The sequence below is a fragment of the Dunckerocampus dactyliophorus genome, chromosome 3, assembly GCF_027744805.1.
Source record: "Dunckerocampus dactyliophorus isolate RoL2022-P2 chromosome 3, RoL_Ddac_1.1, whole genome shotgun sequence".
In the NCBI taxonomy this organism is placed as follows: Eukaryota; Metazoa; Chordata; class Actinopteri; order Syngnathiformes; family Syngnathidae; genus Dunckerocampus; species Dunckerocampus dactyliophorus.
In genome coordinates, this window is record NC_072821.1 from 29435058 (window position 1) to 29451056 (window position 15999).

The 15999-nt window shown below is 38.5% G+C and overlaps 1 protein-coding gene across 5 annotated transcripts in view; it reads right to left on the reverse strand.

The window, feature by feature from the left end:
* LOC129178186 (serine/threonine-protein kinase BRSK2-like) overlaps positions 1 to 15999 on the reverse strand; it is a 122479-nt gene that overhangs the window by 64939 nt on the left and 41541 nt on the right. For 4 of the 5 annotated variants that reach the window (XM_054770166.1, XM_054770168.1, XM_054770167.1 and 1 more), the window contains exons 3-12: positions 13478 to 13563; positions 11265 to 11405; positions 9567 to 9683; positions 7751 to 7784; positions 7300 to 7368; positions 5055 to 5201; positions 3333 to 3364; positions 1533 to 1697; positions 1347 to 1444; positions 386 to 536 (exon numbers count right to left, since the gene is read on the reverse strand). In XM_054770166.1, the coding sequence (XP_054626141.1) occupies positions 386 to 536; positions 1347 to 1444; positions 1533 to 1697; positions 3333 to 3364; positions 5055 to 5201; positions 7300 to 7368; positions 7751 to 7784; positions 9567 to 9683; positions 11265 to 11405; positions 13478 to 13563 (1040 nt within the window). Of the gene's footprint in view, positions 1 to 385; positions 537 to 1346; positions 1445 to 1532; positions 1698 to 3332; positions 3365 to 5054; positions 5222 to 6089; positions 6321 to 7299; positions 7369 to 7750; positions 7785 to 9566; positions 9684 to 11264; positions 11406 to 13477; positions 13564 to 15999 lie in introns of those variants that run through there. The other variant, XM_054770169.1, reaches the window with a different exon arrangement.

Sequence of the window (15999 nt, forward strand, 5' to 3'; positions counted from 1 at the left end):
TATTTGTAAATGAAATATGTTCAGAGTGAAAGCATAGACAACCTGTTTACAACCTTCTAAGTATGTTTTTAACATTATTTAGAGCCCCCTAGGCATGGAATAACACCCCTATAGTCATCTTTACTTCAATGCTTTAGTTTTCATTTTCATGCTTCAGCATGGTTGCACGTCACCAAAAACTTTTTTCTGTTCATCTCAGATGACACCAAAATGACACCAAAAGACACAATCAGCAGCATTTTCAAAGGAACACAGAGTTGTTCCATAAAACTCTGATTTTCAAGAAATCACATGGAATAAATATCATCTTCAAGAAGATTTCGAACATTTGTGATGCAAAAGTTGAAAACACACATAGGTGCCCACACGTGCCTCCCTCATTTACCTCTGACCGTGAGTTGCCATGTCCATGGCTCGTCGCACCGGTACAGGTGATCCTCCTTCGGTAACACTCAGAACCTCCATCGACTTCCTCTCTGGTCTCCGCTTCCCGTGACGACTCAGCATGGGAGAGTCAACGCGCTTCCTGGGAGGGTCTGCTCAACACCATGCAAAGCAGAATGACAGGAAATATTCAGGACAACAACCATCAAATGTGAGCAGTACAGCGTGCAACAATACATGTATTTATAATTGCAGTGTTCCATCCAGAACTTTAGGTTCAGCACAGATGTACCACACGGTACACATTAAAAGTGAGTAACAGGAAGGTGTCTATTTGGTAAACAAATACTGTACGTTGCAGCCCATCCTTCGGCTAGCGGGAGTCATGGCTCTTTAATAATTATATACATGTATATAATACATGTATTATTAATACATAACATGTATTAATTTATATGTATATAAATGATTAAAGTATATATTCATATACAATCATAAAATATATTGTAAATTTCCAACATCTCATACTTATTTTTTCTTTCATAATTTGGATAATGGAAAAAAGTTTTTTTTAATTATATTATTTACGTTAAAAATATTACAGAGTTACAATAACAAAGTGAAAAAATGTTTAAGTTTAAAATTTACAACAAATAAGAAAGAAGTTGCAATTTTTCGACATGAAAGCCATGATTTTACGAGAAAGAAAAGTTGTACTAGTCATTATTAAGTGAAAACACTGCAATTTTGAGACAAAAAAATCTGAATTGTTTGCAACTGTGTTTGCAATATGAAGTCTTCATATTAAGAGAAAAGTCCTAATTTTACTAGAAAAAAGTTGTAAATGTAGAAGGTTAAAATGTTACTGTTATGACAAATTGTCATTTCACAAAATTCTACTGAATGGAGAATTACCTGCCAGCAGCTTGTAGTTATTTATGTTAGCGATAGATTTAACCTACCAATCTCATTGCGTGCTGGCAGGTTCTGGTCCTCATGGCTCGGGTATCTTTCCTTGCGGTCCAGTAGAAGGAAATAGATCATCTTTTCCTGATTGTCACTAGGAAAGAGTATGTACTGTATAAGTGACTCCATCTCCAGAAGTCAAACTGCATCTTCTATTTCTATGTTGGCTTCCTGTCACTCACTCATCAGCCAGCAGATCTGTGCTCAATTTGTCCTTGTCCCTGAAGCAGCCCAGAGAGTGCATGCTCTCCAGGACATCGGGGTCCATCTCTTCTGCTGCCGCGAGCTTCTTGATGGCCACCTTCCTGGGGACGGGCTGCTCAGGCTCAGGTTCATTCTTTCCCGCTCTGCCACATAACACACACGTGTTAATCATCACCATCAAAAATGTCTTTCATTGACTCCGCTTGAATACGCAGTGTCAATTTTACAACACGATTGTACCCGCGAGCCTTGCATACATAGAAATGAAACCACTTTGATACAATTTGTACAGTAAACATTAATAACATTACATTGTGGACAAACATGCTAAAATCAATGCAATGTACTGTTGGTCAATAAACTATCTGAAGAAAATATCTCAGCTTTGTGTTATTGCTGACAAAGCAAATGAGTGAAATATATAATATCTAATATTTAAGCAAATGTTTGCCTAAATTAAGCATTTCCAAGCATAAAAATGTCTAAATGAAGTAAAATATAAATATAAAACATTCAAAAGATGCATTCAAAGACGTCGTATTTTACACTAGTCACTAAGTGTCAGTAATGTTACTGTAATCTTCGGTGAGACACACAATCACCAGATATTATCAAAGACCAACAGGCTTTTATTGCGGGTTTGAATAATCTCACAACGGGTACAGTAACACGGGCTACTGATGCGGGCGTAACCCACGCCAAGCTGAAACTCAACTCTGAACCCCCCATGTCACTTCCTGCCCACCCCACTCAGTTCTCCTAGGACCTGAACACAATTACAGCAACACACGAGTCTTATTTCTGTATGGTTAAATGGTTAAAGATAAAGGCCTACAGCCATCATCATCGTCTTTACAGCCGGATCTTGAACACCACTGCTGCCTCAACCGCTATTATTACTACTATTATTACATAGATAAATATAAAGTATCTATCTATCTATTATGCCTGTGACTATTCTCATTCATCCAGGTCATTGTATTCTCAGGTCATAGCTATTTATTAGCGGTGTATTTTTTGACGAGGAGTCTCCCTCGGATAGTACCGCGTATGACGCTATTTCCGTGGGGTTTTTTTTGTTTTTTTTTGTTTACATTCCCGCTACCCCCCTCACCATTAGTGGTGTTTTGACAACCCACCATGTCCCCTCCTGCCTCTCCGAACACGGTTTAGCAAAGCACTGACTCAAGTATGCTGCATGTGGACTGTCATGGTGAGCTGACTCGCTGCTGTACGCACAAGTGGCTTCAAAGTCTATAAACTTATAAACTTTGCATAGAAACGCTCACAAATGTTGCTCAGATTGAAGTTGCAGATGTCCGCCATCTCCTGGTGTAAGGTATGAACTGCATGAGGCACTATATATGCAGAAATGGCTTGTTAAATTCAGCAGTGATGCTTGTCGCAATTTTGCGACTTTGGCGCTTAAAGGGTTAAATGTCTTATTTTCTATGATTATGTCTACTATATTGGGTAATACGAGTGTAAAGGAGACTATGTGGTGTTATTTCATGTCTAGCTAATACTGTTAAAAACTGTATTTAGAAGGTCAAAAACAGGTTTTCTATGCTTTAACTACAAAAATAATCCATTTATAAATAAGGAATCCTACTTCACGGAAATTCACTCATCATGCTCGGTTCTGGAACCAGTTAACCTCGATAAATGACGGATTACTGTCATAAGTAGAAAAGCACACAGAAATGATCGAAGTGCACATGTCATTATGGCACGTGCAACATTCATTGTAGAGTTCTGGCCCGGCTTGGTTTACTTACAGGTACCACGTATGCTTCTGGATCTCCTCTAACTGTAACACAAGAGGAAAGAAAAACACATTAAATGTGATAAATGTTGTCTTTACATTGCACTTCGTTAATTTCATGATACTTTGTAGTAGTAGAATGTAATGATGTAGTACAACTTTCACATCTGCTACACTGGACACATTCCTTTTATGACCTTTTTCATTGAAAAATGTCCTGTGTAGATGCTTGATATTGTTTTGTTTTTTTTACATTCTTTACAAAAGCTTAGCTTAAACTGTTCATAATAGACCATTTAGTTTGTGCATAGAGAAGGAAAAACGAAATGCAGATGTCAGCCCTTTACGAGCTGTACATCCTTGTACTGCAAACCAAACTGCTTACACTTGCACTGAAGCTCTGATGCTGACTTGTGAGCTGAAACGACCAAAAAACTAAAGACAAAATATATGTTTCATTGCCTGAGCCTGACACCTACTTTTTATTTTTCTATTCCACGCAAAGACAAAAGATTTTATCAAGAGCATCAAACAGAGAAGAAAATAAGCATCCTCTGCTGGTGGTTGCAGAAATATGAACATCATTTTAATTCTAGCATTATTTTAACAGATATACACAATGTAAAATAAAGGTAATACATTCATTTGTATTGGAGTGAGGTAAATAAGAATTCCATCCCCGACCAAGCAGCAACAATTGTGGCTGAACCCCAGTTATGTGTCTACAAAATCATCAATAAGATTGTAGACCCGCATACGACGGGAATGGTCTCCAAGATCATCAACAACATTGTGGACCCACGCAAGACTGAAATGGACTACAAGACCATCGGCAAGATTGTAGACCCGCACAAGACTGAAATGAACTACAAGACCATCAACAAGATTGTAGTGTAGATCTGCACAAGACTGGAATGGACTGCAAGACCAGCAACACAAGACTGGAATGGACTACAAGACCATCAACAAGATTGTACATCTACACAAGACTGGAATGGACTCCAAGACCAGCAACAAGATTGTACATCGGCACAAGACTGGAATGGACTGCAAGACCATCAACAAGATTGTAGATCTGCACAAGACTGGAATGAACTCCAAGACCAGCAACAAGATGTACATCGGTACAAGACTGGAATGGACTGCAAGACCATCAACAAGATTGTAGATCTGCACAAGACTGGAATGGACTCCCAAGACCAGCAACAAGATTGTACATCGGTACAAGACTGGAATGGATTACAAGACCATCAACAAGATTGTAGACCCACACAAGACTGGAATAGACTACAAGATCATAAAGAAGAAGCCTGGTGAGAACTATTGGTGCAATCATTGCTAAATGGAAGATATCAAAGATAACAGTCGATCTTTGCTGTGGAGCTCCATGCAAAATCCTACCTGGTGAGGTAGATGATTGTGAGAAAGGTGAGAGAGCAGCCCAGACAAGGGATTGCATTGGGATCAAGTACTTATTTCACTCCATCAAATACAAATGGATGATCTTTATTTCATGTTATTTGTGTTCTGTCTCTATTAAAATAAAGCTAACATAAAACTAATGTAAGGGTGTAAACTTACTAATTTATTCAATCATCAAATATTGATTTTCCCCACTGTACCTGCAGACAAATTAAAGCCAATGCAGTACGTTACAAAAAACCCCATCTTCAAATGACCTTTTCTCCATTTACTTCAGCCAGACTGGACAATGAAGTCAGCATACGTGGCTTACCGTCAGTCGCTTGGAAGCATCCACTTCAATCATTCCACGGAGAAGGTTCTGGCAGTCTGGAGGGATGAAATGAGGCATGTGGAAAACTCCCAGCTTCACCTTTTCCAAAAGGTTCCTCAGGTTGTCGTCATCAAAAGGTAGAGCGCCCTGATGAGCAAGCAGGAACGCTAAATAGTATAAAATAACTCCATCTTTTTATATCAACAGGACAATACAGTAGAATTTGCTTGTAATGCTTGTGTATGGTCTTTTTGTTCTACACTGCTAAGTTTATGATGTGCATGAATATTGTGCTGTTATCATTTTGGTCATTTTATATATGTAAATGGACTACATTCTCCAGATTTGGTATTTATTGCAGGGCTTTTCCAAGGGTGAGGCGTTTCTCTCCTTGGAAATGCCAGCAGTTTAAAAGAAATCAATGAAAAAACATCTTTTTACATTTTGTTTCTGTTCTGCCTTTGATTTTGTTTATTTTGGTTCTCCTACTTGTGTTCTTTTCATAATTCCTCTGTTCAGACTCCCTGATTTTTCAGTGCAAGGCGGCGCAACGAGGCATGCCGGCAGCCACTTGGCACTTAGCAGTGCTTTCAAACACAGCGGCTGCAGCAAGAATGCACCAGACTGTACTTCACTAATGACTTCCTCTCCTTGTCCATGTCCAGTATCTTGCATCATTTCTGAAGTCGAAGCTTGCAAGATATTTACACTTGGTGCCCATTTTTTGTTATTTTGTCTTCCTGCTTGCATCTGTCCTTTTTTGACATAGCGGTTATTTTTGTATTAGCTTACCTGTTTCTTTCACAGTGTTCCTGTATTTTTTGCTACGGCACCGTGCTACGTGACCACATGAATAAACTCTACATTTGTCAAAAGTTGCTTCAGTCCAAACTAACTTTGCAAAGCTTCCAAAGTCAGCATTTTTGTTTCCACATTTAGCCTGGCTCTCACTGCCTCTCTGGCGGCAGCTAACTAGCTCGTTTTTGTCCCACAGGCGAGCTATAAGTGGCTATCACAATCATCATTACAACTTACTTTTTTAAAGTGTTACTTAACAATCTTGCTCTTGTTATCATTGTAATACTCATGTCTCGTCTTCAAAACAGTAGATGTGTGTTTAAGTTGTTCATTATAAACACGTAGCGTGTCCAGCTTTAAGATAGTGACGCTATCACAGGGGTCTCCAACAGGCAGCTTGTAAGCTAGCAGCAGCTCAGCAGCTGATGTTGAGTAGTTCACCAAATAATATTTGCTTCACCTCTTTTTATTAGTGTTTGTGTTAGTCTTACTGATTTATAAGTGGAATTCAAACATGAAGCCTGTATTTAATGACAAATGTTTAATGACTATTGTTTACTTTGTTAATTGTGTCATTTTTAACTGAAAAATATTATTATCGAACAATGAATTTCCCATGTATTCACATCACTCTAAAACAGGCATCAAATAAAATTCACGTTTGTGTCAAATAGTAAGAAAACGTTTACTTTTGCACTAGTCACATAGTACTTATTTGACTAAATAGGTCAGGTAACAAAAGACATTTTAGAGTCTCACTTTAAGTGCTCTGAGCAACTTTGCCAGAAAATTAACCGTTTTGCAATGTTCTGCTGTTTTTTGAAAAAACCTAAATAACTAAGTTAATCAATAAATAAGTCATAAAAAAAATGTTAATTGTCATTATAAAAACAAAATTGCAGACACAGCAGCGGCACGACACAGTGGTGGCAGTCCGCCCTCCCATGCAGCCCACCACCACGGCTTCAAAAAATCGGGGAAACCCTGGACAGGAATGAAAGAAAAACCCTTCTGGTCTGTAATGTATTTCTTAATGTTTTTTTTCTCATATTTACTGTAATGTTTTCTTTAATGTTTTTTAAAGTTTTTTTGTAATGTTTTTGTAATATTTTCTGAGATTATTTTTAGTTTTCCGTCACAGTTTTGTAATTTTTTTCTGTAATGTTTCTTATGTTTTGTTTTTTTAGTAATGTTGTTGTCCCGTTTTTGTTAACTTTTTTGTCATGTTTTCTATATGTTTTTTGTAAGGTTTTCTGTAAACATTTAAAAATGTTTTTGTAATATTTTCTGCAATTATTTTTTGGTTTTCTGAAACAACTCTTTTTTCTATTCGCTTTTGTAAAGTTTTTTTCATGTTTTTTATGATATTTGTAATATTTTTTTGTAGTGGGGGGTCTGTAATGGCAAACAGGGTGCATGGTGGAATATGGACCGTACAAAAGCTCACCACTAAAAGCGCAAAGAGGATGACTCCACAGCTCCATGCGTCTGCTTTGCGGCCGTCATACTTCTCCCCCTGGCACACAATACATTGAGAGACAAGAACCCTTACAAGAGCAGCATAGAAAATAAAAACTAGAGCTCCAAAAATCACAAATCTCTTGACTAATCTGCCTTCTGACGTGAGCTCACATGCAGTATATGAGAATGTCGCATGTCAGCTTATAATTGACAGAACTTTTGCATTTGAAAATAAGGAAAATTCTTCCCCCGCTTTCCTTTGGTTGAATTAACTAAAAATCAAAGAGGGGAGGGCTAGCATATAAATATATTGGCGTATTTCCACCAATCAGGGTCTAGGAAAACGAAGCTGGTGCCTGCTGGGAGGATGCCGAATGGGGGGAGGTTGGTGCTGCTTTGGCTTGACAAAAGATGGCGAACACAGAGAGAGCACTTACCCTGATAACCTCTGGGCAGGCGTAGTGCGGCGATCTGGAAGAGAAGCACAGAGCGGATGATGACTCAAAGTGGTCCACTCATTCACACAACATGCCCGAAGAACAAATCAACCTTCCAGCTCTCCCAAGAAAAAAAAACTCCTTTTGTCAATATTACGTAACACGAGAGGCATGATTTACTTTAGATGACAGAAAAGAAAAGCCATTATGAGCAGATAAATATCAAACAGGACTTGGTTTGATAGACTGACATACCTGCTATTGAAGAACAGTAACACATGCTAAAAAATGTGACGTCATCACTCAAGAACTCCCTGTCGTTAGCATGGCGGCCGACACATCCTCCTCACGTCCCCCAGCGAGCTTTGCTGGCCAGGGCGAGTTGGCTACACCGCCCTGGCCGACACGGCTTGCTGGCAATAATTCTTTACCTCACAGCAGGAGCGATCGTACGAATTCATTCACTTTTCCACTGACTTAATAATTAATAATTTATACTGTAAAATTTTAATTTATCAATTTTAACATGTTTTTTTTTCCCCAAAAAGTCATTTCCACAACAGTACATTTTAGAAATATGAGTAATATCAGTGTTAGTTTCCATTTCCAATACATAATGACTTTGATGGCCATAAACTGTCTTTGCTTTCCTTCCAACAGCAACTTACTCATAATAAGGTAAAAAGCTGACATCCATCATGGACAACACCTCTCACCCGCTACATGACACTGTTGGTTCCCTTAGCAGCTCCTTCAGCAGCAGACTGTTACACCCACGGTGTAAGAAGGAGAGGTTCCGCAGGTCCTTCATACCGACCGCTGTCAGGCTCTACAACACCTGCACCACCTGAACCATGTTGTAGTCAATATGTATTCTTTACATTGTATTCTTTACTTGCGTATCTTGCTTGCTGCTGTAACAAGTAAATTTCCCCACTGTGGGATAAATAAAGTACAAATACAATACAAATACAAATAATAAGACAGTCACAATAAGAATATGTTGGCTGCACTTATGTTTACAATGCATTTCTGGGATGGAACAAACGCACCCATGGACGTCGTCAGGAATATTTTAGGGGAGTTGTTGCCACCCTTTAAAGTTTCTATGCCCCATAAAGACCAGCACATAATTAGAGGTGTGATGAAATATGGATACATTGAACTATCGCAATAGTTAACCCTACAATGAATTATATATACGCTCTTGTCGTGTATCAGTTTTTCCACCTTCCATCTTCTACCGTTCTACCTCAGTTTTAATTTTACACGTCATCCAGGCGGAACAAAATGGCGGTGAAGTTAAACGAAAAGAAGCGCCAGCATACTGTAGTTGAAATCAAAAGTGTGGACTCACTTTGGCTTTTATAGCGTGGTTAAGACAAAGCTCACTTTGCAGGATATAAAAAGTGTCTCACAAAAATATGACACGGGCGGAACAGCCAACCTCGTTTGTCACACACTTCTTGTGATTACGTCACAACTACTATACTACACTAAATATGTTTGTTATGCTTCTGTTTAATAGAGTTGATCTTCTTGAAAGACATGAGATGTTGTGTTTTCTGAATGAATACTGTCACTTTTTATCAGACACCTAAAATAAAATTCTATTTACACTTCTGTTAGACTAAAGCAGTCTCAGCATTTTTGCATTTCTGTTTAAAATACTGTATGCTGAAAAATATCCACCCATTTTCTATACCGCTGCATCATCACCAAACCTTCAAATACTTTGAAAGTTTGTGTTATTTTTGCTCTCGTTATTGAAACATTTAGAAAATGCAAAGAAAGTGTTCTTGACTTGAATACTCACCCACAGCTGGTCTCTAGCAGACTGTCCCCGACCTGCAGAGACGCCATGCCAAAGTCTGCTATCCTGATATTGTTCTTCTCGTCTAACAACAAATTCTCTGGCTTCAAGTCTCTGTGGCTGCACAACAATTGGACAAAAAAGTACTTTTTAATCAACAAACACACACACACCTGCGATTGCACTTGGTGGACAGTACTAGTACAATAATCCCTTGCCACGTCGCACTTCAGATTGTGCATCTTCACTCTACAGTATAACGTTTTTTTTTTTTAATATATATTAATAAGTCATGGTGTTTGTGAGGCTTGTGTGGGTGTTAGTGGGGCTGTGGGGTCACCGCCTTCTGGCTTGGCTGGCAGGCTCCCCCGTGGCGGTGCTGTGGCGGGGTAACGCTCCCCTTCTTTGGGGGGGCGGCTCCTTTGTGGGACATTCCTCCTTTGCCTTGGCTGCCTCGCTGGGTGGGCCTGGGACTCTCCTTTCCAGGGATGCACGCCGTCCTTTGCGACGAGGACATGGCGGTGTCCTGGGCTGGTGGGGGTGGGGTGTCTGCCACTGCGGCTAAGCTGGGCCTAACTCCGGAAGATGGGGCAGCCGACGGCCTCTTCTCTTCTCTTCTCTTCTCTTCTCTTCTCTTCTCTTCTCTTCTCTTCGCTTCGCTTCGCTTCGCTTCGCTTCGCTTCTCTTCTCTTCTCTTCTCTTCTCTTCTCTTCTCTTCTCTTCTCTTCGCTTCTCTTCGCTTCGCTTCGCTTCGCTTCGCTTCGCTTCTCTTCTCTTCTCTTCTCTCATACTGCATTACTAAGGTGCTGAACAGGACATGACGTGATGATACATAGTATTCTACACTGGTCACTAGGTGTCAGTAATGGTATTGTAATGCTGGATCCAGAACAACAGGCTTTCATTGCAGGTTTGTTGTGATCTCACAACAGGCACAATAACATGGGCTACTGTTGCAGAGGTTGTCGATGCCAAGCTAACACTTTGAACCCACAACGTCTCTTCCTGTCCCCTTGCACTGAAACACATTTATAGCAACCCACATGATTCTTATTTATGTATTAAATGTCTTATTTTCTCTTATATCTACTATATTGGGTAATAGCAGTGTACAGGTGACTATATGGGTGTTATTTCATGTCTAGAGAACTACTGTTACAAACTGTATTTAGAAGAAAATAAGACATAAGTTAGATTCATGCCGTCTGTCATGTCAAACTTACATGTTAGCATTGGGAGAGTTCCTTGTTGTTGTTTCTGTTTTTACTTCCAGTACTTCCTGTGGTGGCTATCAACATCCTATCAGCATAACACAATGTAACACTGACACCAAGTGTAGAATACTACATACCACAACGTGTCTTTCAAAGCGTCTTCTGAATGCCTTATATTTGTATTTTACTTCATTGCCATTTTTACGCTTGCTTGATGTAGTCCAAAAATAAGTACATTTTGCTTAAACATACATACGTTTTGACTAACAATTTTGAAAAACGGTGATACAGTGAAGCTGAAAAATTTGAAGAGCGATGTGGCGAGAGACAATTACATTTGTGTGGACGCAGCCTAAAATGTTGCAAGCACAATCACCCTTTTGGCCATTTGTTGGATGCACTCTATATATAAATATAGAAGCATGTGTTCCACCTATCAGCACAGGTATTTTGGAGTATTAGGGATTATAGGTTGGGTGTAACAAACCATATGGAGTGGCTATGGCAGAAGTCCAGGGCTGAGATTATCTGTCGGAAGAATTTGCGTGCTTCTTTTGGTGTTAGTCGGCCCTTCTTCACCAGGTAGTCAAAAAGCTCCCCACCAGATACATGTTCTAGCACCAAGTACCTGCAGAACACAATATGTTTTCACATTTCATGCCTGTCAATATTCACATTCATGCAGGTCACTGTATTCTCAGGACATTGAATGGATGGCAACTGGACTGTTCAGGTTGTCTTAGAAGACGTTTTGCCTGTCGTCCGATCAGGCTTCGTCAGTGCATACTGAAAGACTAGATAGGACGGCTATAGTCTGACTAGATAGGATAGCTCAAGTTTGAAGAGTTGGTGCAGGATCCAAAGAATTCCTCCTCTATGATAAAGGTATTCCCAGACAAGAATTGTTTCACTCTTTTGTGGTGCCGAATGACAGCTGTTTGGATGGAACCGCTTGTTAGCATTCCATTCAGTTATGGACACGCCTGAAACCGAGGCGGTTGGTGTGTTGTTTATTTGTTAGCGGCCAAATGATTGAATCTTTTAGGAAGGAATGAAAGACAGCATTGCATGTGAGGAGAAATGGTGTCGTAGACCCCCCCACCTCTGTTCAAAGATGGATTCTCAACCTTGACGTAGATAGATTTAATCAAACTAACTCATGTCATGTAAGGTAATCAATGCTATTTAATTATTATTATTTTAGAATTTTGTTTTTCTATTTTTGAAAATGGGCCTCTCATTCACCATAAGTGGGTAAGAATTTATAAATACGTGATAATGAAGATAAAATGTAGAGCGTCCATGTACAGTGTGCCCTTGTTTATCGCAGGGGATAGGTATATACGTGAAAATAAAAGTGAAATCTGCTAAGTAGCCGACTTTATTTTTGTACAATGATTATTTATGTTTTAAGGCTGTGAAACCCCTCACCATACACTTTATACACTTTTCTCAGACAGGCATTAACATTTTATCACATTTCTCTCTTATTTAAACACTCTCAAAGAAGTTCAAACCTTGGCTTGATTTTTAATGATCAACCTACAGGTCGGACACAAGAAATTATTAAGTTACTCACAAGTATTTTTCTCCTGTGACCGCACCTTTTCGTCTTAGTGCCGTTCCGCTGTACTGTAGCATTTTTGTATCCTTATTAAAACATATTGCTGCAGTCCTCCTCCTTCTATCCGAAGATTTATTTACAAGCTAGCAAGCAAGCTAGCGATGACACAGGGGACACGCAGGGCGGCACCAAGGGGATTGATTGACAATGGTCTACAGCCAATCAGGACGCAGAAAACAATGGGCGGTGCAGACAAACGAGCAAGGGGAGAGAGAGAGACACTCAACTTCCCACAATGCAATTATTCTTAAAGAGCCAGGCTCGGCCTGTAACAGCATTCATACAATTATACAATAAAATTTTTTAAAAAACATGCAAAAAAAAAAAATTATTCTGCGAAACATCGAATCCGCAAAAGATGAACAGCGATAAAGCGAGGGAACGCTGTAGTACAATTTAAAAAGGCTACAATTTTTACATGTTTATACTGATAATGTTTTTAGTATTGAGTATTGAGATTTCACACTTAGTTCTACAGTACTTGGACGCACCATAGTTGCTGTGAGGTGCAAAATTGAAACTTATATATAAGTTATTTATAACTTCTACACCGTGACTCCCATTCTACATGTTCATGGCTCATCTTACATTACCTTTCATTAGTGGTGAGTAGCTATACATTTTATATTTTAAATGTGTTTATCAAGTGTGTGAGGCATATTTAGGGATAAACCTGGACTGTGTTACGAGTGAACAATGGCAACTGAAGAGAGAAGGTGAGCGTTCTGGAGCTGAATCTCACCTAATAACCTAATGAACTAATATCAACGTCAACATCAATCTAGCAGGAGGGTTGGAGGGGGCAGAGCAAGCCATGTTTTAAAAATTATTAATTTTTATGGGCATTTCAATTACTGGTAGATTTTTGCAGTTCGCAGGTGGTCCCAGCTCGTAACCCCCACAAAATGTGTGCCTCTACTATACAGAGAATCTGATGTGCAAATATAAATTCAGTATATCTGAATAGGCTCAGGCTTTCTATACTTGCCGTTTCCAAAATGACATTTAGAAAAAGGTGTCTGTAACGAGATTCAAAGAGGAATTGAAATGAAATAGCAGCTGGACATTGTACTTACAGGTATTTCTTGTTTTCATAGACGTCGTGCAGCTTTAAAACATGAGGATGCTCTATGAGCTTCAGAATGGCAATCTCCCGTTCAACCTGGACAAACACAGGAAGAAGAACATCAAAGCGACATACACACAGCAATACTTTTCAGAGACTCCAACTGCAACAAAAAAGATACTAGAGTACCGTAAAATATAATTAATATACACCGGCTGTCGAGAGTTGTATGTTGATGCTCATGCTGAATGTATTAGAATTTAGTGCCTAACATTTCATATGGTTTTCCTCTAAATGCCTTTAAGAACAATGGAATAGAATAGAATAAGAATAATGGAAAGCTAATTATATAATTGTTTTAATATTTATGTTAAATGTAATTATACAGGGTGGGCCAAAATAAGGGTTACATGTAATGTAATTATTCAAATTGATTTATATAAATTAATGATTTGTAATTATTATACAGGGTGGGCCAAAAGTAGCGTTACAGTTACTTCATTATCTGTTTCACCTTAACAATGAAGTAACTGTGACCCTTATTTTGGCCCACCCTGTATAATAATTACAAATCATGAATTTATATAAATCAATTTGAATAATTACATTACATGTAATTATGTAAGTTAATTTTAATAAATACAATTAAGCAAATGATCTAACTATGTTTCAATAATTATATTGCTTGTCATTATATAATATTAAACTGAATTATATAACTACTTTTCAGGTGCATCAATGGGGGAAAAAAACATTGATGAGGTGCAGTGAGGTTCAGGGCTGGTGAGGCACTGACTCCTTGGGAGTTAAAAAAATATATATATATTTTTTATTTTTTTATTAACTAGAAAACATTTGTATTCCTACCTTTTATCTGGATATAAAGTACATGCACTTTATCAATCTCCAGCAAAACTTCTGATACTTTGTTGTAAAAGTCTGATCACCTTCTGGTGAGTTTTGATATATAATCCTCCATCTTGGCAGTCAAATTCCTTCATTCATTCATTCAGCAAAGCATAAACATATTTTTAATGAATTTGACTTGTCGCTCTCCAGCTGTCAAAAAACAAACGCTGGCTTTTCCTCTACTGAAGGACGGCAGTGACAAGCACCTTCCAGCTCACACACGCCTCCACCCCTTCAGGATGAAGCGAGTACCTCAAGTGCCTCCCGTGTGACATTTCTATTTATTTTATTGAGGGATTAGCAAGAATAATGATGTCACACTTACATTAAAGACATTACAAAGGCTGTAGAAAGTCATTGTGTATAACAAGTGTTTCGGCAACATTATATTATTAGCAACATGCTGAAAAACACAAATTGGCAGGCATTATAACCCAACTCAGTACACTGAGTACACCTAGAGCGCTTGTGTACTAAGTCGAGAAGAGAAGAGACACTGGTGGGAACCTCATATTAGGTTTCTGCCCTGAATTTGATCAGGAAATGTGCAAATTCAGATAATTTTACTTAATAAAATGTCAAAAACATAAAGAAAATACATTTATAATATAGTTCAATGGCCAGATTTTAATATTTATTTTATGTTATGATTATTCGTTTTTTTTTTTATTTTTAACATACTGTTGTGTGATTGCTCCTCTAACATTCGTGGTGCACACGTACACACACACACACACACACACACACACGCACACACACACACACAGTGTGCAACTCTCCTGTTACCCCTTTTTCCACTGTGATTGGTTCAGAGCTTTTGTGTATCTGGTTCTCAGAGCTTTACGTTTCCATTGTCATGGTTAAACATTTGGTTTGAACTGAAGCTGTCTTTTTTGGTTCAACTCTGGCTCCAAAAGCTTGCTCGGCCGAGTGAGAAAACCGTTTGCATAATGAGGTGGGCAGCGTTACCTAAAAGAAAGTCTTCAAATTAGCTTCATCCTTATTATGTACATTGCATTGCAACTCTAACAAAGGAAAACATTCCGAAAACATGGACACGAGAGGAAACCCGAAGAAGTGCAGAAGAAATTTGAAACAGCAACAAGAACCCTGCCAATACTGGAATGCATCAAGAAGCAAGATGGCTGCTCCGCTTTTTCAGTCTTTTGAACAAATAAATAACAAACTTAAGAAATGAAAGAAAGACCACAGAGACCAAAAGAAAGACCTAGGCAGGTTGTAAGTTGTAATTTTACGACAATAGTGTTGTAATACTATGAGGAAAAATGGCATCATTTTTATTACATTTCAATTGTAATAACTCAAAAACGAAAGCAGCACAAACGTTAATTTTAGCTGCATAAAACTGAACAAACGTAGCACTAAAATATGAGACTATTTGACTGGAGCTTTGAGTGGGGCGGGGGACCAACTTCACTGAAGTTGTTAAGGATTGTGGATGATGTGCAAAATTAAAAAAAAAAATGCAGTTTTCCTTTAAGGTAATGTAATATAAGGTAATGATTCAATGTTTTGTGTCATTACTGCTGCCTCGTGACGAGAATACAACATACAGTATAACATGTATTTCAATATGCTTTGACTAATAATAGACCATAGTCT